This window comes from Notamacropus eugenii, chromosome 1, assembly GCF_028372415.1.
Source record: "Notamacropus eugenii isolate mMacEug1 chromosome 1, mMacEug1.pri_v2, whole genome shotgun sequence".
Taxonomy (NCBI): domain Eukaryota; kingdom Metazoa; phylum Chordata; class Mammalia; order Diprotodontia; family Macropodidae; genus Notamacropus; species Notamacropus eugenii.
In genome coordinates this window covers 62,271,387-62,296,531 of record NC_092872.1, presented here as the reverse complement: position 1 = coordinate 62,296,531, position 25,145 = coordinate 62,271,387, and the positions used below count along the sequence as shown (strand labels likewise).

The following is a 25,145-nucleotide window of genomic DNA, read 5'->3' as shown; positions in this document are numbered from 1 at the left end:
ATACTATAAGAAATGATGAATAAAAGGATACAAGATTTAGGATACAGGGAAGCATGGAAAGATTTATATGAACTGAGGAAAACAAGCAAAGCAGGATCAGGAATGACATGTACTCATGACTACATCAAGGCAAATAGAACAAAAACAAAAACAACTTAGTGCTTAGTAATTAGAAAGGTGCAGAAGTGAATGTAAGAAAATGTACCTCTCTCCTGCCATTAGAGATGTAGGAGACTGAGTATAGAACAGTTTTGATACCATCAATTTTAGTTCACATGTCATTAAATTTTGCAGAACTGATTTTCTTTTAATTCTTTTCTATTCTTTGTTACAAAGGATTGCTCTCTGAGTAGAGATCAAGGGAGGGATATATTTGGAAATCACAAAATATAAATTTTTAAAAACTTAAGTCTCCCTCTTTATAACCTGCTTGTTAAAGATTGTCAAATAATATTCTATCTGTTGTGATAAAGACTTTTATGATTTTCACACATGAATGAAAGGCATTGAAGCATGGAAAAAATACCTTTAAGACACTGCTTACTTAGGAAAGGCACTACTGCCATTAATCATCTCTGACTGTCAGTGGTATCAGCAGTGCCATTGAACTTCTGCATTCAAAAGGCCCTAGTAACACATTTCTTTCAAATTTGTTGCTTGGTCACCTCAGGAAAGAAAAAGCATAAAGGAGACAAAGTATTCATTTGCTCCTAGCTACCGTGACCAAGCAGGATAATAGGACCAGGTATCCCTTCTTTACCTGGTTCTCTGTAGTGCTTCTTCATTTGCAGCCAGTAAGGAAAGTGAAATGATAAAAGGCAAGTTGCTCCTTTTGCATATTCTCTGAATTCTGACTCAGCAGCTAACTTCGGAATTCTTTTGTCGTCATACAGTTCTAACCACTAAGTTGTATCTATCCAAAAGTAACCTCCTTGAAGTTTTCACACTGGAACCATGCAGGGAATATATACAGATGTAACAATAAATGGCCCTGCTAGACCTGCCCACTTAAGCTTCATTTTCCCCTTCCCCCTATTAAATATTTGGGATCCTTAGCAAATGAACTGGGGATGTATTTTGTACTTTTTATTCATATCCTCGATCCAGGAAAGTTTTCTGGAGCCCTAAAGAAACTCAAATATTATCTTTTTGCTTTTAGTTAAATTTATTTTCAATTATCTAAATCCATTTTCTTTCACACCAACTCCATGTACCCATTGTTAAAGAGAAAACCCAAATCCATTATAACAGATAGGCTTAAAGAAGCAAAATAAATTCCTGCATTGATCATGTCTGACAAATACACATCTCAGTCTGTATTTCAACTGCTTCAACTGTCAGAATGTGGACTGGATCCTTCAGCACTGGTCCTCTGCACTAATAGTTGGTTATCATAGTAATCAAGAGTTCTTCAGGCTTTCAAATTGTTTGAATAATGATACTATTATATAAATTATTCTTCAGGTCCTGTTCATTTCGCTTTCAATTCTTACATGTGTTCCATGGTTTTTCTGAAACCTTATCTTCCATAATTTCTTGTGGCAATAATATCAATAATACTCACTATACATTATCACAAAAATCATAGTAATAAATTGATAAGTTGTAATAGTATTCTGAATTGTATGTACCACTTTAATTCGTAATTCCTTGCTATTACAAAGAAAACTGTTATGCATATTTTTGCATATATTTTCCTTTTTCTTTAATCACTTTGGGATAAAATACCAATACTGGTATCACTAAGTCAAATGATATGCACAGTTTAGTCACTTTTATGACATAGTTATAGATCTCTTTCCGAAATGGCTTCATCAGTTCTCAACCCTAACAAGAGCTGATTAGTGTAGCCATTTTCTTCTAACTCCTCTAACCACTGCTTTTTTTAATTTTTTGGCAACGGTAGAAATCTGGTGCGTGTAAGGCAGAACTTTAGATTTTTAATATTTTTATTCTTCTATTGGTGATCTGAAACATTTTTCACATTGACATTTGTAGATAAGATTTTTTCCATTGAAAATTGCCTATTCAATCCTTTGACAATTTGCCATTGGAGTAATGGAGCATATTTTTATAAATTGAAGTCAATTGTTTATATACCTTAAAAACAATAACTTTATCAGAGGAACTTGCTGCAAATATTTTTTCCTAGTTACCTACATTCCTTCTAGTTTAAGAAGTATAGGCTTATTTGTGCAAAAAGTTGCTAATTTTTTGTAATAACAATTGTTTGTTTTATCTTCTACCACCCTCTCTATTTTTTTGAGGTGAGAATGTATTTGATGGAATCAATCAGAGGTATGAACCAGCAGTGAACAAGACAGGTATCTCCATTATTTAAACATCTTTCTATTCAATTTAAAACTTTTGAGTAGTTTTGTAAGACTCTAATCAAATAAACTCTTACCAGCCCTTGTAGATGCATTCTATCCATAGCTAAGAAACTGTCATTTTTCCATTTTAAGCCATGATCTGGGGATCATAGCTCATTCACAGAAAGCATCATCTAAACCGCCTGTTCACTCCACCCCTGAGAATTTCCATGTATCCAAATAGATAATTTCTGTATTCATTTATCTGAACTAAGGTTTTGCCTTGATGTAATATTTTTGTGTCATTCTCCTTTTTCATAATGGGGTGGAGGAGGGAGTGGATTGTTAGAGATAGAAATGTTGACCTGAACATTCCCAGTTGAGAAATTATCATCAAGGATAGTGACTACAGACCATGCTGATGTGTTCCCTGATAGAACATTTAAACAGTAGACTGATCACATTTTGACTGGTCTTTCTGGCATTTACTTTCTTAAAGAGTTTCCTCTTTAAATGACAAGTCTCAGAATGAGTTTACAATCTCAGTAGAAAACTCAAGCATCTGGCTGTATAAAAGCCTGGATGAATGGAGTCATAGAATCCAAAGATGACCCATGGTAATGTGACTTGGCTTATTTATTGACTGCACATAAGGATATGCCAAAAAGGAATCAGGGGGCAAGGATAAAGGACACTTCCAGGTGGGCATGCATTGGCATCTTACAAAATATTAAACAACTTGAACTCAAAAAATGGATTCACCTGGTGACTGATGAGGAGTTGAGAGTCTTCTCTATAAGAGCAGTAAGACAGATGGTAAAGCAAAAAAGTTTATTTTGAAATCGGAGGACCTGAGTTTAAGTCACACCTTCAATACTTACTATCTAACTTTTGGAAAATTACCCATATCCTATTTCCTCATTTCCAAAATGAGGGGCTTAGGCTGAGATCCCTTCTAAATCTAAATTTATGATGGTATTGGGTGTAGGATGCTTACACATCTCTTAGTAAATTTGCTATCAGAATCATGATATTCTTCCCTACAAAGGTAATTCAGTCTCCCCTCCCTCAAAACTGGAAAGAGATATGATACAGAACAAGATGGTCATTTTTACCTAAAATAACTGTGCTCAGGTATTTCAGAGCTCATTTGTTACATTTGCCTTATTTTTTAAGATAGTAAATTCATTTCTATCTAGATGATGACTGTGTCCTTTGGGAATATCCTTAGTGAAATGGAAGGAAAGGGAAGCTGGACGTTCTTAATGTTGGGATATACATGAACCTGTGGCAGCTGGGTGGCACAGTGGATAGAGTGCCAGGCCTGGAATCAGGAAGACTCATTTTCCTGAGTTCAAATCTGGCCTTAGACACTTACTAACTGTGTGACCCTGAGCAAGTCACTTAACCCTGTTTGTCTCAGGTTGCTCATCTGTAAAATGAGATAGAGAAGGAAATAGCAAATCTCTTCATTATCTTTGTCAAGAAAATTCCAAATGGGGTTATGAAGAGTCAGATATGACTGAAAAACAACTGAAAAGTCAACACATATGCCTAGACTTTAAATGCAGAGACAAAGAAAGCTGTTGGAGATGTTTAAGGGTAACACAGCCAGAAAAGCTTATGCTATCTGATTAGGCAAAGCATGACTTAGTTGGAAGAAAAAAATCCGTGCATTTATCTTTGAGTTAATTTGCATTGTAAGCTTAGACTGCTACCTGGTGGTTTGGCTAAATATTACGTCCTGGGCAGCTGCTTCAAAACATACGCAGTCAAAACATCCGTAGGTGAAACAAATGCTTCATTGAATCATATAATGACATACCTAGAACTTGAAGGGACCTCACGGGTTGTCTAATACAATCCCTTCATTTTACAGATAAGAAAAATAAGGTTCAGGGAAATGACTTGCCTGAGTTGATACAGTGTTAGATTTAGGGAACCTCTTAATCCATTAAGTATTTTTTTCTGTATTTATTGTGTTTTAATGTCTGTTTTGTTTTATATTTGAGGACTAATATATATGTGTTATATATATATTATGTTATATATATATGTGTGTGTTGTATATATATGTTACATATATTACTAATATATATTAATGTATATACATATATACACACATACATATATGTGTGTATATATGTACATATATATACAAATACATATACGCATTGCATTTTGTCGGAATTTTAGAAGGCTGTGATATTTTAATAGTTGAGAAAAAATTAGTTGAGAAAAAATATTTGAGACCTAGAATGTGATGCATCCTTCAGTATTGAGAATATAATCTCTTTGAGAAACTAGTGTAATTGTTAGTTAATTAAATCAGTTATAAGCATTTTAAATGACTGATTTTAACTAATATGTACTGTGGCAGAGTTTCAGAGTTTTCTTATTTCCTTTAATGTTTTTTAATTGTCTCTTCTGGGGGAAATATTTAAATGGTGGACCACAACTTCTCTCTTGTTTAAATTTAAGATCCATTCCACTCTATCATGCTAACACCTAAAGAGCAAAGTCATGGAACTGAGAATTGAAAAGGCAGCCAATCACTAAAGCCCATCAAGATCTTTGGGGTTACTAATTCTTTCACACGTATAATTTCTCAGTCCCAATTTTGTGTCATCCACAAATATAATAAGCATGCAAACTTTTAATTTAAAAAATTACAATAAAAAAGAAAGAATTTTGTGCTACCGAGTCCAGTCCTTAAATTATGTCTAAATCCATCTATTGTCTGGTCTACATGTCTGCACTCTGAATAGAAGAAAAGCAAAAGCCACTATCAGTTGTGAATACAGATTTCACAATTGTGTCTAGCCTAGAAGATGGATTCACATCAGAGGGTAAGGGTAGGGGAATCAATATTTGGAGATACTGGTAGCTTTGATCCTATGTTCCCCAGTTGGTAATACTCAGAGAAGTCAAAGAACATTGGGAACTTTGAAGAGAATCATTGACATAATTACGTTGCTTTCACTTTTGTTTGTTAGCAAGGTGAAGTTTTTATGCAATTTAATTTTATTCTTTTTTCTCTAATACATGTGAACAAAAATTTTTTACAATCATTTTTTTAAAAAAATTTGGAGTTTCTAATTCCTTCACTCCTTCCTTCCTGTCCTCCTCCTTGAGACAGCAAGCCATTTGGTATAGTTTCTAAATGTGTAATTATGAAAAACATAAATAGGATGAAATCCAAGAGATGTTTTTCTGTTTTGTATTTTGTTGAGGTTGGCATCAATTAAAATAGCCTAATAATTTTTTTTTGTAATTAGGACATTAGATCATTGTCCCTAAAGCATCCAAAAGTTTGTAACTTCCTGTGTTGGGATTGGAAGCTCAAATCCGTGTGGATGGTCTCGGGCGGGTAAAAGTGGGACTTCTAAATCTTAGAGTCTTACGAGGCCCTCCATGAACAGCGGGGGTTCGAGAAGGTCAGACTGAGCTAGCTCGGCTAGCTTGGGTATTTCCGCCTCTCCCTGGGAGATACGTGATGGGTGGAGTCTCCCTGCCCTCGAGGTTGTCCCGGATTGGAGCACACCTAGTTACCTAACAGCATGGTATTCAGATGCAAACTGTGTGGCTGAAGGTTAAGTAGGATTGAGGAAGCCTGAAAGCGCTCTTAGCACGTGAGGAGCCAAGAGGACAGTAGGCTCCGCTTCTTCTTCTTTCCTCTCTCCCCTCCCCCTCTCTCCCCGCTTGTACTTCTATTTCCAAGCCCTTAAGATCCTAGCCTCCTTAGGAAATCTCCCCCTCTTCCTCCTAAGGAAGACCCCCCTGCACTTGTAACCCAGACCTTGAAATAAAGCTCAACCCTTGTTCGACTCTGGAACGTCCTTTCTCTCATATGTGCATCCGGTTTGGCCAACCGAAGACCTGGGACAGGTAAGAAAGACTCGGGTAGCCCAATACAGGCCTCTAGGCCTGGCATTCCTGTTCCTAAATACAACTTTTAAATTACTTCAGGGATTATAGAGAATCCCTAAGGATCATGGGGCAGGGGTTAAATTAGCATCTTGATCCAATCTATGATCCTTCGGAATTTTCCAGAGGTTTAGTCTATGGTAGGATGGAAATATTACAATGCGTTCTACACAAATTAATCCTAGGGCTTTAGAATAAAAGTGGCAGTATTCTGCTAAGGCTGACAACATTGAGCCCTATTTGAATTATAGGAAATATAAGTTTTGCTTTATTTCATGTCTTAGAAACAGTTTAGAGAGAAAGGTGAAGATGTAAAAATAACCTTTACAAAACAAACAGTTACAGCCACATCCAAACCAGGGAACACATTTCTATGTTTAGTGTTGTCTCAACCCATCAAGACATTTTTGGAAATTTGTGTGAATAACTTCTTTTTCAGAAAGGTGGAAGAACTAACTAATTTGGAATTAACTGGCTACTGGATCTCACACTGAGAGGTAAATGAGAGAAGTGAGAATTATCTTGGGAAGAGTAGATTTTGGAGATGGAAGTGGAAGCTGGGAATAATCTTGGTATAGAAATATTAAAAGGTAAAGCTGCATGAAACAGATGGTACCAGACTTGAGCATCCATACTGTGGGAACTCTAGTAATTACAAGTAAAGAAAGTACAAAACAAACTGAGAAGGTTTGAGCAAGTATTTTGCTGGAGCAGAAAAAAAACCATTGCTTTCTGATTACTGTAATCTCTTTACTCTCCTTTTCGCCCCAAGGTGAAAGCAATGTTTTCAAAACAATTATTCTAATACCAGATCATCCCTTATTAGCTTCCATTTGATTACCAAGTTGCTGACTACTGAGCCCTGGATTTATTCTTTCGTTCAGGTTTCTCCTCCCTAAAACCATGAAATTGAACTAAGATCACTTGAAACTCTGACATTCTATATTTTTAATTGCCTCCTAGCTCACCCATTTTTAAGTTATAAGGTCCTTTCGAATGTGAAATTCTATGTTCGGTGTTTTGGGTGTCTTTTAAACTTATCTTTACTTATATTTTCTTTTTTTAATTTATTTTTAACTTATTTTTTACCTATATTTTCTTACAATTTTCAAAACAAATCCTTGTACTGATATCTTTTGTTTCCACATCACAGTAGCTTCCAAAACCATCTCCTCCCATTACCAATCCTTTGCTCAGAAATTAAACAACTGAGGACTTGTAACAAAGGAAAACAGTTAAGGAAAAAAGACTGATACAGTGAATGTATCTAACAAACTATGCAGCATTGTGCCCACAAAATCCCCTACTTCTTTGCCAGGAACATTTCAAGGTTTTCAGTTACTCCATATTCAGCTTTTTTGAGTGAAATTTTTAGAACCACTTTGTTGACTATCTCATTTTTATATATTATTCTCACTTTCCATTGATTCTTTTCTTTTTTCAGTGTCCCTTATAACAAAGAGGTACGATGAAACAAATCAAATCAATCCATTTGCCATGTCTGAAAATGTATGTAGTTAGAATTCATTACTTCTCTGCTAAGAGTTATTGAGATATGCTTCACCCAAAATGCCACTGCACTGATCAGAACATTGAAATCTTTCAATGTAATTTTCCTTTAAATTATTGTGGTCATTAGAAAAATTATCGACCTGTTTTTTATTTCCTTCTGTCTGTTCATATAAGTGTTCTAAACCTTCTGTGAAATCTTCATAGTCAACACTTCCTATAATTTTCCTTCACATTCAGAAGACATAATTTGTTCAATCAATCCTGTTCAATGATTACCAATCAATGGGGCAAAAACTTTCCATCAGATTTTTCTACAGAAAATCAATGCGGATATAAATATATTTCTGTGGGCATAAATATATGTGTATTTTTTAAAAAATCTCCTTAAGATATACATTTAGTAGTAGATTCTAAGAGTCAAATAGCCTGTATAATTTAGTGACTTTTATAATATAATTTAGTTACTTTTATAACATAATAATTTTATAATATAATTTATAATATAATATGATATAGAATACAATAGTCGGTCAAACTTACAGCTCTAGTTGTGGGTATGCACTACTGTACAGTGTGCCTGTCTTCAAAAAAGCTCTACAAATATTTGCTACAAATGTGTTTCTCATGTACCTGCTTCTCATAAGTCCAGCTGCATTGATTTTGCTTATGCAAAAACTTTTACACTTGATGTAATCAAGGTTTTCCATTTTGTCTCCTAGGATTAGCTCTACACCATTTCTTTGGTTCAGCTTGAAAGACTTTCTTTTTTGTGTTCTTTTCTCGTGTTCTTAATGACATATTGGAATATTTGAGCTTGTAAAAGGAAATCAAAATAACATTTTTGTTGAGAAAGAAAATTACAAAAGATAAAACATATTATGAATGGAAATCATTGTTAATTTGATTTCAGTTTCTTCAAAATGTGTCCTCCCCTAAATTCTGCAGGTGACCAGATGCAGTAACATGTATAAGCAGAATTATACAGCTGTGACAGAGTTTCTTCTGATTGGACTTTCTCATTACCCAGGTCTCCAGATATTTCTGTATGTTCTCTGCCTGATGATGTACCTAGTGATCTTACTGGGAAACAGCATCCTCATTATCATCAGCATACTAGATCCTCACCTTCACACCCCTATGTATTTTTACCTTGGGAACCTCTCTTTTCTAGATATCTGTTACACATCCTCCTCCATTCCTCAAATGTTGGTAAATTTTATGTCGGAAAGAAAATCCATTTCCTTCACTGGATGTGCACTACAAATGGTTATTTCTCTTGGCCTGGGCTGTACAGAGTGTGTGCTCCTGGCTGTGATGGCTTTTGACCGGTATGTTGCCATCTGCAATCCCCTAAGGTACACCATCATAATGAACAAGGGACTCTGTATCCACATGGCAACTTGGACCTGGGTGTTAGGCTTTTTGTATTCCCTGCTACTCACTCTACTGGCTATGACGAGACTTTTCTGTGACAACATCATTGACCACCTCACCTGTGAGATCCTGGCTCTTCTCAAACTTATCTGTGGAGACATTTCCCTCAATGTATTTATCATGACAGTTGGAAATTTTGTTTTCTTATTCATTCATTTGCTGCTCATTTTTTTCTCCTATATCTTCATCCTCTCCAGTATCCTGAGGATCAACTCTAGTGAGGGGAGGAAAAAAGCCTTTTCCACCTGCTCAGCCCACCTCACTGTAGTTATCTTATTCTATGGCTCAGCCCTTTTCATGTATATGAAGCCCCAATCAAAGGACATGAAGACTTCTGATGAGCTCATAGGACTTTCCTATGGGATAGTGACTCCAATGCTGAACCCCATCATCTACAGCCTGAGGAACAAGGAGGTGAAGCTGGGTGTAGAGAAAGTCCTGACCAGAAAACTGTATTTGATGAAAATATGAAAGACTGTGAGGTTTACAGTTCTCATATCTTCTCATTTCATCCATTCTCCTTCCATGTCCCTTTCCCGTTATACTCTCTAGAACTATTTTATTAACAGCTTACTTTTAATACCAAACTTTCTCCCTTTAAAACTCCTTCTATGTTGCAATCACAGAAACCTGACTCATTCCAGAAGATACTGAATCTCTTGTCACCATCCCCAATGCTAGATAAACCTCCACTTTATTTCCCCCTAAGCATCGGGCCAAGAAGAGGTATAAATATCTTTCTTGCTCTTCACTCCCACTTACAGACCCTCTCCCACCACTCTCACTCAGCAATCTCTCCTCCTTTGTGATCCACTCTATCCAGATACACCAGCCTTTCTAGATCATGGTCACTGTAATCTATTGCCCTAAGGTTCACTAACCTCCTCAATTCCTATGATCTTTATCTTCTCCACACCTAACACCCAGAGTGATGAATACTCTTGATTTCATTATCACCCATAAGTGTCTTAGTTCTACACTTTCTAGAGCTTAAATTGTTTTATCTGACATAATCTCTTAATTCTTAACTTCCGTATCTGCTTATGCTTCAATCTCTTCTAAATTTATATCCCCTCCTTACTGCAATCTCAAGCACTCCAATGCTCCCATTCCATCCAACAGCACCCCTACTCTGGCCTAATTATCCTCCCTTTCAAAATTGTGAATATACACATATACACACATGCACATACATATATGTATATGTCTATCCCTATAGTTAGTCAATTCAACTTTATGATGTCCTCCACTCTTGAATTCCTTTCCCCTTCATCCTGTCACCCCAACTCTGGATCACTCCGATTATCCACCATCTCTATTTCTAGCTACTTGCTGCTGAAAGCTACTGGAGGGAGCACAATCATGCTCATGGGTTTCACTACAAATTTGTGTTATCCAATCTCCGCTGGGCCCTCCCTGGGGCATGCAACTTATTTTTATTTTCCATGATTGACTCACTAAAACACTTCTGACAATATTTATTCCAGACTTCTTCTTTCCTCAAGCTATCTACCGCCACTGCTTTCTTCTTTCTCTCAGTAGATAACCTTGCCTCATACTTCACAGAGAAAAACTGAGACCATCTGTAATGATCTTCTTCTCTTCATTTTTATGCCTTAAATGCACTGAACCTACTCTCATAATCTCTCTGCTTTTATTTCTCCCTCCCCACAACTACCTCTTTGATTTTGTATATACTATACACATCTATATAACACATGTTTTATCCAGTATTAGAATGTAATATCCTCGAAGGAAGAGCTTACTTTATTTCTGTCTTTGTATCCCTAGCATTTAAAAGAGTTCCAGGCACAAAATTAGTGTTTACTGAATGTTTGTGGAGGATGGATGGATGGATGGATGGATGGATGCAAATCTCCTTGCTAATGTCAATCTCTACGTTTTCTGATCCTTCTCCCACTATATCTTACTCCCAATTATCCCATCTCTCTCCCTTTATTAATTGTTTTCTTCCCTATGGCTCACAATTATGCTTAGTGTCTCTCCTCCTTTAAAAAAAATTCTCACATGACATCCCTTCTTCTCAAGTTATTGTCATATCACTTTTCTCTTTCAAAAACTAAACAACTTCTAGGGAAAGAAAGCTATCTATAGCTATCTATGCTCATTGTCCCACCTTCTCCTGTCAACTGATTCTCAACCATCCACAATTTGATTTCTCGCCTCTTCACTCAATTGAAACTGTTTTCTCCAAAGTTATTAATAATGATTATTCCTCAGTCCTCAACTCTCTAGGTCTTTCTATGTCATTTGACTGTAGACCAATGGTGTCAAATTCAAATAGAAATGGGGGTCACCAAACCATGAATAAAGATCCCCAAAGTTGCATATTTGCCTAGAAAACTACATATTAAAGTTATCTATGTTTTAGTGTATTTTTATTTATTGTGTTAAATATTTCCCAATTACATTTTAATCTGATTCAGCAGCACTTGAAAATGTGACAGGCCACTTACCACCTCACATGTTTGATATGCCTGCTGTAAACCACCGTCTTTTGAATCTCACTCCTCTTTGTTTTTATGACACTACTCTATTATGATTTTCCTACTTGTATGACCACTGATTTTCAATCTCCTCTCTAGTATCATCATCTATCTCGCACCCTCTTACATTAGGAGGCAAATGAATACTCTGCCCTAGACACTCTTCTCTTTCCTCTCTGAATTCTCTCAGTGATTTGCCAAGAGTTCAACTACCATCTCTAAATCTATATTTACCATGTCTCCCAAATCTATGTAGTTAGCCCTCATCTCCTGACCTCCAGAACCATGTCTCTAAATTCTTTCTGGGACATATTGTTTACATCTTTAACTCTGTTCAAATAAAACTGTTATTTCTGAAATCCTTCTCCAAATTTCCTTATTTTGATACAGAACACCACCATCCTTGTAGTCACTCAAGTTCACAACCTGGGAATTATCTTGATCCTTCACTCACCAATGTACCCCATAGACTTAGTTGCCAACACTTACTGACTCTATATTTACATGTATATCCCTTGCATTCAGTCAAATTTATAAGAATACAAGTCATTCTCTAATTGATAAATGACAGTTAAACAACACTTTTCAGAGAAAGAAATCAAAGCTATCTATAGTATGTGAAAATATTGATTAGAGAAATGTAAATTTTTAAAAAAATCTCTGAAGTACTACTCCACACCTATTAGATTAGCTAATATAACAGAAAAGGAAAATGATAAATGTTGGAGGGGATGTGGGAAAATTGGGACACTAATATACCTTTGGTGGAGTTGTGAATTGATCCAACCATTCTGAAGAACAATTGGAAACCCAGATCCCAAAGGGCTACAAAACTGTACACACAATTTGGTTCAGCAATACCACATCTAGGTAGGTACCCCAATGAGATTTTTAGAAAGGAAAAGGATCTATATGTACAAAAATATTTCTAGCAGCTGTTTGTGGTGGCAAAGGACTGGAAAATGAGGGGGTGTTCATCAGTTGGGGAATGGCTGAACAAGTTCTGTTATATGATTGTGATAGAATACTATTGTGCTATAAGAAATGGTGAGCAGAATGCTTTCAGAAATACCTGGAAAACATGCATTAACTGAAGCAAAGTGAAGTGAGCAGAACCAGAAGAACATTATACCCAGTAACAGCAATATTGTAAGATGATCAGCTGAGAATGACTTGGCTATTCTCAGCAATATAATGATCCAAGACAACTCTGAAGGACTCGTGATGAAAAATGCTCTCCACCTTCAGAGAAAGAACCAGTGGAGTCTAAATGCCAATCCAAGCATACCTTTTTAAACTTTATTTTTCTCTTTTTTGTCTATATTTTCTTTTACAATATGAATAATATGGTAATAAGTTTTATGTGACTGTACATATATAACCTGTATCAAGTTACTTGTTTCTCAAATAATGGAAATGGGAGCAAGGGAGAAGATTCAAAACACAATTTTTAATGAATATTAAAAATGTTTACATGTAATTAAAGGCATATTTTTTAAATCAAAAAAGAAAAAAGAAATTAGAATAGATCTTTGTTTTCATGAAGAAAAACGACAGGGATCTGGTAGTTAGGGTAAGAAGCTTCTTAATTAATTCCACGAGAATTTTCAGATAGGGCAGAAAATCTCCTAAAATAGTGGAAATTTCCTTCAAGATAGGAATGTGAGTTTTGCTTTTGATCTCAGCGGATATAGTATTTATTTGTAAAAGAAAATCAATAAATTGAAGGGATAAATTTGAAAATTAAGTTTAAGATATGTTTGGACTGTAAAGGATCAAGAAAGTATAATGTCAGATCAATGTGGAGAAAGATGAAGATTTTTATGCCTGTAAATTTTTTAACACTATTTCAAGACAAGCTTGTTACATTTAATTGTGAAGTATCTATCTCTGATAGGGAAACAAATTTGGTTTTGAAACATATACTTCAGAAAAAGCTTAAAAGCATAAAGTCTGTCCTCTTTTCTTTATCTTATACATTAAGATTCTCTTTTCTTTGATCTTAAATACATGGCTATATTAATTAAGCACTCTTTGTAATCTGAAAATTTACTTTTCTGCATCTTATACTTACTTGTGGTGTGGATTCTGAAACAATATTATTAATATTGCCATTATTATTATATCAATAATCTATTATCATTGCCATTTTACAGTTGAGGAAACCCCTGTGTCATGAGTCCAAAACTTATGAGTCGTGAGTCCTCTAGTCTTTTCTAGACTTTTAGTCTCTATACCAGAGTGAAGTTTGTCTATATTTTTCTTGTAGTCAAAATGGAAACATATAGGATGGACAATGAGGGACCTACATGGATTCAGAACTGATTGAAGTACAAGACCCTATTAATGCTAACTAGCAGGTCATTATTGGTCAACTAACAGAGGGAGTCTAGCGTCATGCCCCAAATTCTTTGCTTTGACTCTTCGGTAATTTTTAAAATCAGTAGGTTTTTTACAGTATCATTTAAATTTTTTGAAGTAATTATTAATATGAATAGAAATATATGAACTGATAACAAAAGGAAGTGAGCAGAACTGAGACAAAATGGAAGTAGAAATATGAGCAATGAGAGCCATTAAAACTGGCTATCATGAAGTTAAAATTACAACTGTTGGCCATAAAGAAGAAATGTGAAGAGACATAGTAAGTATTTAGATAGAGGAAAGAAGGAAAGAAAAAGGAAGGAAGGAAGGAAGGAAGGAAGGAAGGAAGGAAGGAAGGAAGGAAGGAAGGAAGGAAGGAAGGAAGGGAGAAAGAAAGAAAGAGAGAAATAGAGAAAAGGAAACAGAAAGAAAGAAAGAAAGAAAGAAAGAAAGAAAGAAAGAAAGAAAGAAAGAAAGAAAGAAAGAAAGAAAGAAAGAAAGAAAGGAAGAAAGGAAGGAAGAAAGAAAGAAAGAAAGAAATCTGGGAGGGAGAGCACTAACAACAACTGTTTCTGGAGCTCTAGTCCCACAGATTGTGACAGGATAGAGTGGCTCACAGTACACTTCCCCACCTCCACTTCAAGCAAAGAACTATCTTGACAAAGAGTTCAAAAATCAAGTAATTGACTAATGAAATGAGCAAAAATAAGAAAAAATCAGAGTATAGAATCTTACTTTGGTGACATGGAAGATCAAAGCATGCAATCAGAAAGAGACAATAAAGTCAAAGCTCCTACATCCAAATCAAGTGTGAGAAGTAGAGGAAAATTTGGGAAGAGAAATGAGAGGTATGAAAGCAAATTAAAAAATAAGCTACCTGCTTGCTAAAGGGGACCCAAAAAATGCTGAAGACAATAACACCTTAAAAATAGACTAACACAAATGGCAAAAGTGATACAAAAAAATCAATGAGGAGAAGAATGCCTTAAAAAGCAGAACTGGTCAAATAGAAAAGGAGGTCCAAAAGCACACTGAAGAAAATAATTCCTTAAAAATTAGAATGGAGCAGATGGAAGCTAATGACTTTATGAAAAAATAAAACAAATCCAAGGGAAAAAAAATAATGAAAACAGTGAAATATTTTGTTGGAAAAACAACTTACCTGGAAAATATATCCAGGAGAGACAACTTAAAAATTATGAGACTACCTAAAAGCCATGATCAAAAAAAAAAAAAGAACCTAGACATCATATGACTTTCAAGAAATTATCAAGGAAAACTGCTCTGATATACCAGAACCAGAGGATAAAATAGATATTGCAAGAATCCACTGATAACCTCCTGAAAGAGATACCCAAAGGAAAACTCCTAGGAATATTGTAGCCAAATTCCAGAGGTACCAGGTCAAGGAGAAAATATTGCAAGCAGCTAGAAAGAAACAATTCGAGTATTGTGGAAATACAATCGGAATAACACAAGATCTAGCAACTTCTATATTAAGAGATCAAAGGACTTGGAATATGGTATTCCAGAGGTCAAAGGAGCTAGGATTAAAACCTAGATTCACCTACCCAGTAAAACTGAGTACAATCCTTCAGGGGGATAAATGGAAATTCAATGAAATAGAGGACTTACTAGCATTCTTGATGAAAAGACCACAGCTAAATAGAAAATTTGATCTTCAAATACAAGAATCAAGAGAAGCATGAAAAGGTAAACAGGAAAGAGAAATCATAACGGACTTATTAAAGTTGAACTGTTTATATTCCTACATCAAAAGATAATATTTGTAACTCTTGAGATTTTTTTCAGTATTAGGGTAGTTGGAGGGATTATATATATATATATGTGTGTGTGTGTGTGTGTGTGTGTGTGTGTGTGTGTGTGTGTGTGTGTGTACATACATACATATAAGACAGATGGCACAGGGTGAGTTGACTATGAAGAAATGATATCTAAAAAATAAAATTAAGGGGTGAGACAGGGGAGGAGAATGGGAGAAATAGAATGAGGTAACTTACACAGAAGAAGCAAGAAAGAACTTTTTCAATGGTGGGGAAGAGGAGGGAGGTGAGAGGGAATGAGTTAACCTTAATCTCATCAGTTTTTGCTTAAGTAGGGAATAACATACACACTCAATTTGGTATGAAAATCTGTCTTACCATACAAGAAAGTGGGGAGGGAGGGGAAGGGGAATAAGCAGGGAGTGGGAAGGGATGATAGAAGGCAGCACAAATGGGAAGAGAGAGTAATTAGAAGTAAAAACTTTTGAAGAAGGGCAGGGTCAAAAGAGAGGAGGGAGGATAGGATAAGGGAAATATAGTTAGTCTTTAACGACATTATTGTTATGGAAGTGTTTTGCATGATTACACATGTATGACCTATATCAAATTGTTTTCTTTGTCAATAGGGTGGGTGGGGAGGCAGGAAAGAAGAGAAGTTGGAACTCAAAATTTAAAAAAAAAATGTTAAAAATTGTTTTTTCATGCAACTGGGAAGTAAGACATACAGGGAATGTGGTATAGAAATCTATCTTGCTTTACAAGAAAATAGAGAGGAAGAGGACAAGACAAGAGAAGGGTGTGAGAGAAGGGAGAGCAGATTGGGGGAAGGGGTAATCAGAGTGCACACTGTCTTGGGGTGGGTAGAGGGGAGAGATGGGGAAAAAATTTGGAACTCAAAATCTTTTGAAAGTAAATGTTGAAAACTAAAAATTAATTAATTAATTAATTAATTAATAAAAATATATCAATAAATACAGAGAAATTTTATATTCCAGTGAAGGTTAATTATAAAAATGTATTTCTTAATTCATACAATATAAGGTGATGTTTGACAGTTGTTTAAAATCACAAATACTCTCTACAACATCACTTCCCATGTGAATATGTGTGCAGGCTATATTTCATTCATGTAAATAACTTTCTCATTTCTTCAGAGGAATTAATATCTTTTAATTGAGAGTAAGTCTTTTCTTATGGATTCTTGTTTAACTTCTCCCCTATGCTTTTGTGCAGAATTTCATAAGTTCTTGGTAAACTTGACAAATCTGGCCAGCTAAGTGGCACAGTGGATAGAGTACTAGATCTGAAGTCAAGGTGATCTGAGTTCAAATCTGGCCTCAGACACTTCCTAGTTGTCATTTAACCCCTGTTTGTCTCAGTTTTCTCAACTGTAAAATGGCAATAATAATAGTATCTTGCTCTAAGGGTTGTGGTAAGAATCAAATGAGATAATAATTGTAAAGTGCTTAGCATAATACCTGGTATGTAGGAAGTTCTACCTAGATGTTGGCTATTATTATTAGTAATCACATTAGGAAACTATTTGACAATATAGTTGGGACTTGAAGTATGATGTACATCTAACACTGAATGTTGTGTCTTCTCTGAGGATCTTGTATAATGATTAGTTTAATAATTAAAATAACATTATAAGTTTAGATAAGTGGTCTTAGCCGAAATATGCCATGGTTGAGCTGCATGATTTTCCCATTTTCTTATCTTTCTTCTCTTAGAGACAATATTGTTGCAGACAAAAAGTTCTCTCTTAAAGTCCTCTGATTCAAAGGTCAAAATCCAAACCATTATACAATAATTCAGACAATTAAAGAGTAAAGCCTCTTTCATGATCATTTTTAGTCCTAATTATGCCATTCAACCAAACTAGAGTTCTTGCTCTAAACTTTGTGTCACCCATGAATATAAGTATGCAAGTCATTGATTTAAAAAAAATTATTGAACAGTCAAAGCAAAGAATTAGGGAGAAATGCATAAGGGAATAAATGAAGCAGTGTCTCCTGACTGGGGAAATAGAGTGGCACATTGGACAGAGTGATGAACCTGGAGTAAGGAAGATCTCAATTCAAATATGGCCCCTATACTTAATAGCTGCGTGACCTTGGACAAGTGGCCAAATCTATTTGTCTCAGTTTCTTCATCTGTAAAATAGGGATAATAACACCTACATCCCAGAGTTGTGAGGATAAGATGATGATAGAAAGATACAATATATGTAAAGTGCTCTGCAAACCCTAAAGTGCACCAAAGACTCCTGTGTCATGAGTCCATATTCTAGTCTTTTCTAGACTTTCACTCAGTGAAATTTGTCTATAATTTTCTTTTAGTCAAAATAGAGAGACATAGGATGGATGATGAGGGACTTACATGGATTCAGAACTGATTGAAATACTAGATCCTATGAGTGATCATACTGATCACTAGCAGGCCATTATTGGTCAACTAATAGGGAGTGTCTAGTGTAGTGTCCCCAGTCCTTTGCTTTGACTCTTCACCAATTTTTAATCAATGACTTGCATGCTTATTATATTCATGGATGACACAAATTCACACCAAGAACACTAGTTCTGTTTACTTTCAGAAGTAAGTTGAATCAGTCAGAGAGTTATGTCTATTTTCCATTGTGTTTAGCAAGATGAAACTTGAGACTTTCTCTATTTTGTGTTTCATTTATTATGGTTTCAATCAAAATAGCTTAACAAGTTTGGTTTAATTAGACCGTTGAATACTTTGAAATTGCTAACTTTCACACTGTTGCTATATAAATCTTTAAATGACTTCAGGGATTTTAAAGATTCTCTAAGGAACACTGAAGGGATGATGTGGGGATGGAGAATTTGTACCTAGATTTAATGGTTGATCATTTAGAACTATTCAGGATCCACAGGCTAGAGCAGGCTTTTAAAGTAGAGCTTGAAGACTGGTAGTATTTTCTACTTAAATTAATGTCATGACCTTATAATAGAAGTGGCAGCATTCTGTCAATCTTGCTCATGTTTTATGGTATTTCTGAATTTCAAGAATCTAACCTTTTCTTCTATTATATATATATATATGTGTGTGTGTGTGTGTGTGTGTGTGTCTGTTAGAAACAGTGATGGAAGAAAGGTAATGATGTAAATAGCCCATAGTAAGAACATTGATAGCCTCACATAAGACAAATACATGGTAGAAACAGGTTGCATACTTATGTATTTGGTTATTTTCATGCTACCAAGACATTTTTGGAAATGTGCATAAAGTGGATTCTTTGTTCAAAAAGCTGGAAGAATATCTGTTAAGTAAGGAGGAGAAGGACGAGAAAGGAGAAGGTGGAAGAAGAAAAGGGTAGGAAGGAGGAAGAAAAAGAGGAGTAGAAGTTCTGGATCTCACACTGAGGTAAATTAAAGTGGTGGGGACTGTTTGGGTAAGGGTTATTTTCAGAAATGGAAATGGAACTGAGAAGTGGGACAGGATATTGTCATGTAAAGGAAAGTCATGTAAAGTGAGAAAATTTTATTCAATGATGTCTCAGGTCACTCCCAGGTCAAAATCTAGGGTTCTATTATCCTGTGAGCTTATGGGACCAAATCAGGAAACTTAGAAAGAAGGATGAAGATCATTCCAAAGGGAAAGCCAACAGAGAAGTAGGAAATTATCTCTGGGCTTCAGTGTTCCCAGTTACAAAATCATATGCATTCTAAGGTTACTTCTAGGTTCAACATTCTTTATTGTATGTTCACTTGCAGCTCTGATATTGTCTGACATTCGGAGTTCCATTTTTCTAAGATCTTTTCTATGACATACTGTCTTCCATGCACTAATATTTCTTCAGTCTCTAACATTCTATAATTCTACGATTCCAAAATTCCCTACTGTTGGATTCAAGTCTACGCAAAGCTACACTAGAAGCCATTGTGCATACCTCACGAGAAATTGATCCTTTATCGCTTTCTTTTCTCTTTTTCAATGTGTTCAGCAATGTGGTTTACTATCAGAAATAAAATTTTAAAATGTGAAAAGTGAGACCAGAGACTTTCATATTTAATATTTTCATCCCTACCACCTAGCACTGTGCCTGGAATATTTCATTGATTAGTTGCATGAACTCTCCTGTTTCTGCCTTTATCTCTTTGAATATACCCTCTTGATCTTTTCTTCTGACTCCTTATGTTCTTTTCACAAGTGATATGTTAGTGAAATCCAAAGTGATCTCTATCCCTCTCCCCTGGTAAGTTTGGAAACATGAAGCCTATAGCTAGGGGAAGAAGTGAAACTGTGTCTGCTGACCAGGGAAATATGGTGGCATATTGGATAGAGTACTGAATCTAGAGTAAGGAAGTTCACTGTTCAAAGAAGGTCTCATACACTTAACAGCTGTGTGACCCCAGGCAAGTTACGTAATATCTGCTTGTCTCACTTTCTTCATCTGGAACAGGGGGAGAATGATACATACATCCCAGAATTGTTATGAGGATAAAAAGATATAATATATGTAAAGTGCTCTCCAAGCCTATAAGTGCTAGATAAATGCTAATTAGTAGTAGTAATATAATCATTATTATTATTTAATTATTTAGGGGACTATAGTAATCTCAAGAGGCATATGTTTATAGAGAATTAGACATATAACTTTAAACTTCACAAAACCATTCTAACTAGATCAGGGCTAATAAACTTCAAATGGGCCCTTAGTGATACAAAGCATTATTTTTATTAATTTCTGATTGACTGCCCATCATATATTCCAAAGCAGATAATATAATACTTGTTTTTCTTTTCAGTAGAGCCCCAACTCCAGCCTCATCCCTTCCTTTTTAACAAATCAGAGACTAGGAGATCTAGTGCTGGAAGGGACTCTAGAGGTCACCAGTCCAATATTCTTATTTTACAGATGAGAAAACTGAGGCCCAGAGTGGTTGTGATTCCCTCAGGTGAGGACAATTGAGGAAATTGAGGGGATTAGGACAAGTGGTTAATTGTGGGAATTGAGTGAAGTACACTGACTCCATCTTGTGACTCAATTCTGGAGCTGACTCAGTTCCCTTTCTATTCACCTGGGGTATAGTCCAACTTGTGTCCTGCAAGGAAACAAAACTTTATTCAATTGTGGGAATTGGGGAAAACCATATTGTATTGTTTGCACCAAATCCTGCATACCTGAGAAGCTCGACCACCTCTACCAGCTACTTGGTGACCCTTAATTTAAGGATTGAGGTTATGCTGACCAGAAACTCAGTCAAATCCAAAGACAGATGCAAGGAGTTTTCTCAAAATTGTATATCTCAAGCAACCTATATGTTTTAATCTGAAAACTGGCTCATACTGATCAATCAGTAACAGATACTTGGGGAGTGAAGCACCTTTTTTTTTCTAATTGCAGGGTGTACATGTTTGCTCTCCCTCTTCCAACTTGCAAAGTCCCTAATCTTTCATCCAATTAGAAAATCAGAATACCTAATGTTCTGTTGTTTCCTTCTAATCAATTGATCTTATTTGATTAATTGTTTTTAATGTACAAAAGCTTGTCTCCCCATAGGGAGGAGGTCCAGACCAAAGCTGAGGAAGTCTGGTCCCACTTTGTTAGGTAATTGAAATGTGCTGCATAATGCATTGGTATGCTTGGAAGATCAAACCTTTGTTTTTCTCAGTCCTTTCATCTTTCAACCACCACACTAGGACATACAGATGGCAAACACCAGAGGTGAAGTTTGAATAAAGACCTGACTTCATAGCCAGTGTTCTTTCCATTGTCTCACACAAGTTCCCATGGCATTACCTTTCCACTTTACTGACATCAACTTTATCTGGCTTATACTGTCCCAACTTCCACTATCCAAATCGTTATTTATTTTCATCCATCTTCTCCTTCTCTACATTCTCATTTAAGATAAAAGTTTTATTGATGCTTTAAAACAACCATGTGGTCACAAGCTAATAAAATCTGCACCCAATAGAAATTTCTTTTGAAACAAAGAAAGCTTATTAAACCAAAGAAAGCAACATACAATTCATTTTGGATTACATATCAGTCAGATAGTCAACTAGAATTTTAGTATCTGTTATCTGCTGAACACTGTAAGTGCTTCAAAAAAAGGTAGTTTCTTCTCCCAAGAAGTTCATATTCTTATGGGGGAGAGAAAATGCAAACAACTATGCATAATATATATGTGTATATGTATATCTATGTAATATAGATATAGATATACACACACAAATTGGAGATAATCAAGAGAGGAAAGGAAATAGCACTAAAGGAGATCAGGTGAAGCTTCTTATAAAGGGTGAAACTTTCACTGAGGTTTAAAGGAAACTAAGGAAGTTAGGAGACAGAGATAAGGAGGGAGAGATTCCCAAACATGGAAGGAAGCCAGTAATAAGAGTGAGGAGTTGGAGTATCTTATGAGAGGAACAACAAAGAGGCCAGTACCACTGGACCTCAGAGAATTGGGTGTGGGATAAGTTATAATATCAAAAATGTTGGAAGGGAGTAGGTTACGGAGACACCATGAGAACACAGACTCTTTGAAGGCTAGGATTGTTTGGGTCTTTCTTTGTGCCCATCACCTGGCATGGTTGCCTTGAATATAGCTAATTCATCTTGGATTGTCGAACTCCTAGAAGAAACAATCTATGTGGTTTGTTTCCACTTCTTCACCATCTTTTCATTCCTTAGGTCATTGTAATCTAACTTCTGTTCCTACCCCTTTAGAAAAATTACTCTCTAGTGCTAAATCCAGTGTGCTTGTCAATGGAAATAAAATAAAACAAATATTTGGAAATGGGTTAAGTTTATAGCTTGAAGTATGAAGCTGATTATGAATATATTATAATTATTCACTGTTCTGTTCATTCCAGATGCTTTGAGGAATGTTTTCTCAAATTCCACAGGTGGCACAGTTAAAACAAGATGGAGAAGGAGAATTACACAGCTGTGATTGACTTTTTTCTAATCGGGCTTTCTCATTATCCAGGCCTTCAGATGTTCCTTTATGCCATCTGTCTGGTGATGTACTTGGTGATTTTGTTGGGAAACAGTATGCTCATCATCATCAGTATCTTGGATCCCCACCTTCACACCCCTATGTATTTTTTTCTTGGAAATCTCTCCTTTCTGGATATCTGTTACACATCCTCCTCTATCCCTCAAATGCTGATAACTTTTATGTCAGAGAGGAAATCCATTTCCTTCCTTGGATGTGCATTGCAGATGATTCTTTCCCTTGGTCTGGGGTGCACAGAATGCATTCTCCTGCCAGTGATGGCTTTTGACCTGTATGTTGCCATCTGTAATCTCTTGAGATACACCATAATAATGACCAATGGATTGTGTGTCGAGATGCCAGCTTGGACCTGAATAATAGGGTGTTTGAACACCTTGCTACCTTCTGTGCTTGCCCTGATAAAGCCTTTCTGTGGCAATATCATTGATCACCTTACCTGTGAAATCTTGGCTCTTCTCAAGCTTATCTGTGGAGACATCTCCATTAATGTGCTACTCCTGACACTTGGAAGTATTCTCTACTTACTCACTCCTCTGCTACACATTTTTTTTTCTTATGTCTTCATTCTGTCCACCATTCTAAGGATAAACTCTAGTGAACAGAGAAAGAAAGCCTTTTCCACCTCTTCAGCCCATTTAACTGTGGTGATCTTGTTCTATGGTTCAGCCCTTGTCATGTACATGAAGCCCAACTCTAAGGACACCAAGATTTTTGACGAGATTTTTGGAATGTCCTATGGGGTCATCACCCCACTGCTGAACCCCATTATCTACACTCTGAGGAACAAAGAAGTGAAAGAGGCTGTGGACAAACTCCTACTGAGAAATCTGTACTTGAAGAGAATGTGACATACTTAAAGGCATATAATAGGTTGGTTTTGTGTCTTGGATATTGCTTTTTTAATTCAAATATTGCCATTCTCATTATCAAATATAACATTGTCAAATTTAATATGTGATACTCCTTTCCACACAGGGTATGGATGTACCTCATTTGAGGCACAATTATATTTTATAGAGTCTCCTGCCATGGGTTCGCTGCATCTCTGCCTCTTGAACTCATGAGGTTTACAGAAATTTTTATTAAAATAAATCATAAACACACACTCCTTAATGGTGCTCATGTATGACAATTAGAACAATGATGCTTCCAGTTACCCAATTTCAGATTTAGAAGAATTAGCCAAAGTTGTTATTAAAATATAAGCACTTTCTAGCAAATATTATAGGATATATTTGTATATTGATGTATATGTTGCACAAATTTAAGAAGGATTTATATAGAAATTATACAGAAGATAAAGGGATGTAAATTCAATGGTCCCTGACTTCAAGAAGTTAGAATATTATAGGAACTGAAGAATCACTGAATATCATATTTGGAAGGAATCTCAATGGTCTCCTGGTACAATTCATACCTGGTAAAGAATCCAGTCCATATCATATTCAGTGTCCAAATTTCACATGGGAACAATCTCACTTTTGTATTTGTATCCCATAGACTAACACAGTGCCTTGCATGTAGTAGACACTTAATAAATACTTGTTAAATATTTTTTAATAAAAAATAAGATGATTAAACAAGTAAAAGAACCAGAATAACTTGGACTTGTTAGAAATTTTCTAGGAAAGGAAACTTGCTGAATTGGCAATTTTTCTACAGAGAATGAATGAGACTTCTAATAATTTTTAAGTTTAATTTCACAAATGTTGGGATCCCAGTTGGAAAATGAAGCTACAATTACCATATTGGAACAATGGATTTGAAGTAAATTCTTTTGGGAAATTTTCTTTCCCCAGCAAATGAATAATTTGATATTGTATTTGTCATTTTAGTTTTATCCACTTTATCCACTAAATTGCAAAGAATTACAGACTTGTTCAATTTCTAAATTACTATAGGATAGATACTGTGTTTCAATTAAAACTACATAAATTACTTTCAAAATCCATATTACCTTCAGCATAATACCTTTCCTGATTCCATAAACGGTTCTCACTATTTTGCATTTAACTTTTTATTTATTTTCTATTTAATCTTTATATATTTATTCTGAATATATTTTTAAAGGTAAACATCTTACCCTGTAGAATATGGGCTCCTTGAAATAAAAGATGTTTTTCTTTTTTTTCTTTGTGTACCCAGCGACTAGCACAATACATATCTCTTAGGATCGTTTGACAAATGTTTGGTACTGATTACTTGAGAATGCGTATAGTGGAAAATCTTAGTGGAGAGAGGATGCAACTATTATTCTTGTGCATTTGATCTTCGTTGTGGATCATAAATGATAGACAATTTGACATA

General features: G+C 35.5%; 1 protein-coding gene and 1 pseudogene across 1 annotated transcript; both read left to right on the top strand.

Annotated features, from left to right (window-relative positions):
• Positions 1-8,714: 8,714 nt before the first annotated feature.
• On the top strand, positions 8,715-9,656 carry LOC140522955 (olfactory receptor 13D1-like). The gene has a single exon (XM_072638099.1). The coding sequence runs from the start codon at positions 8,715-8,717 to the stop codon at positions 9,654-9,656; it is 942 nt and encodes a 313-aa protein (XP_072494200.1).
• A 13,088-nt stretch (positions 9,657-22,744) lies between these two features.
• On the top strand, positions 22,745-23,686 carry LOC140522946 (olfactory receptor 13D1-like; annotated as a pseudogene).
• Positions 23,687-25,145: the final 1,459 nt, after the last annotated feature.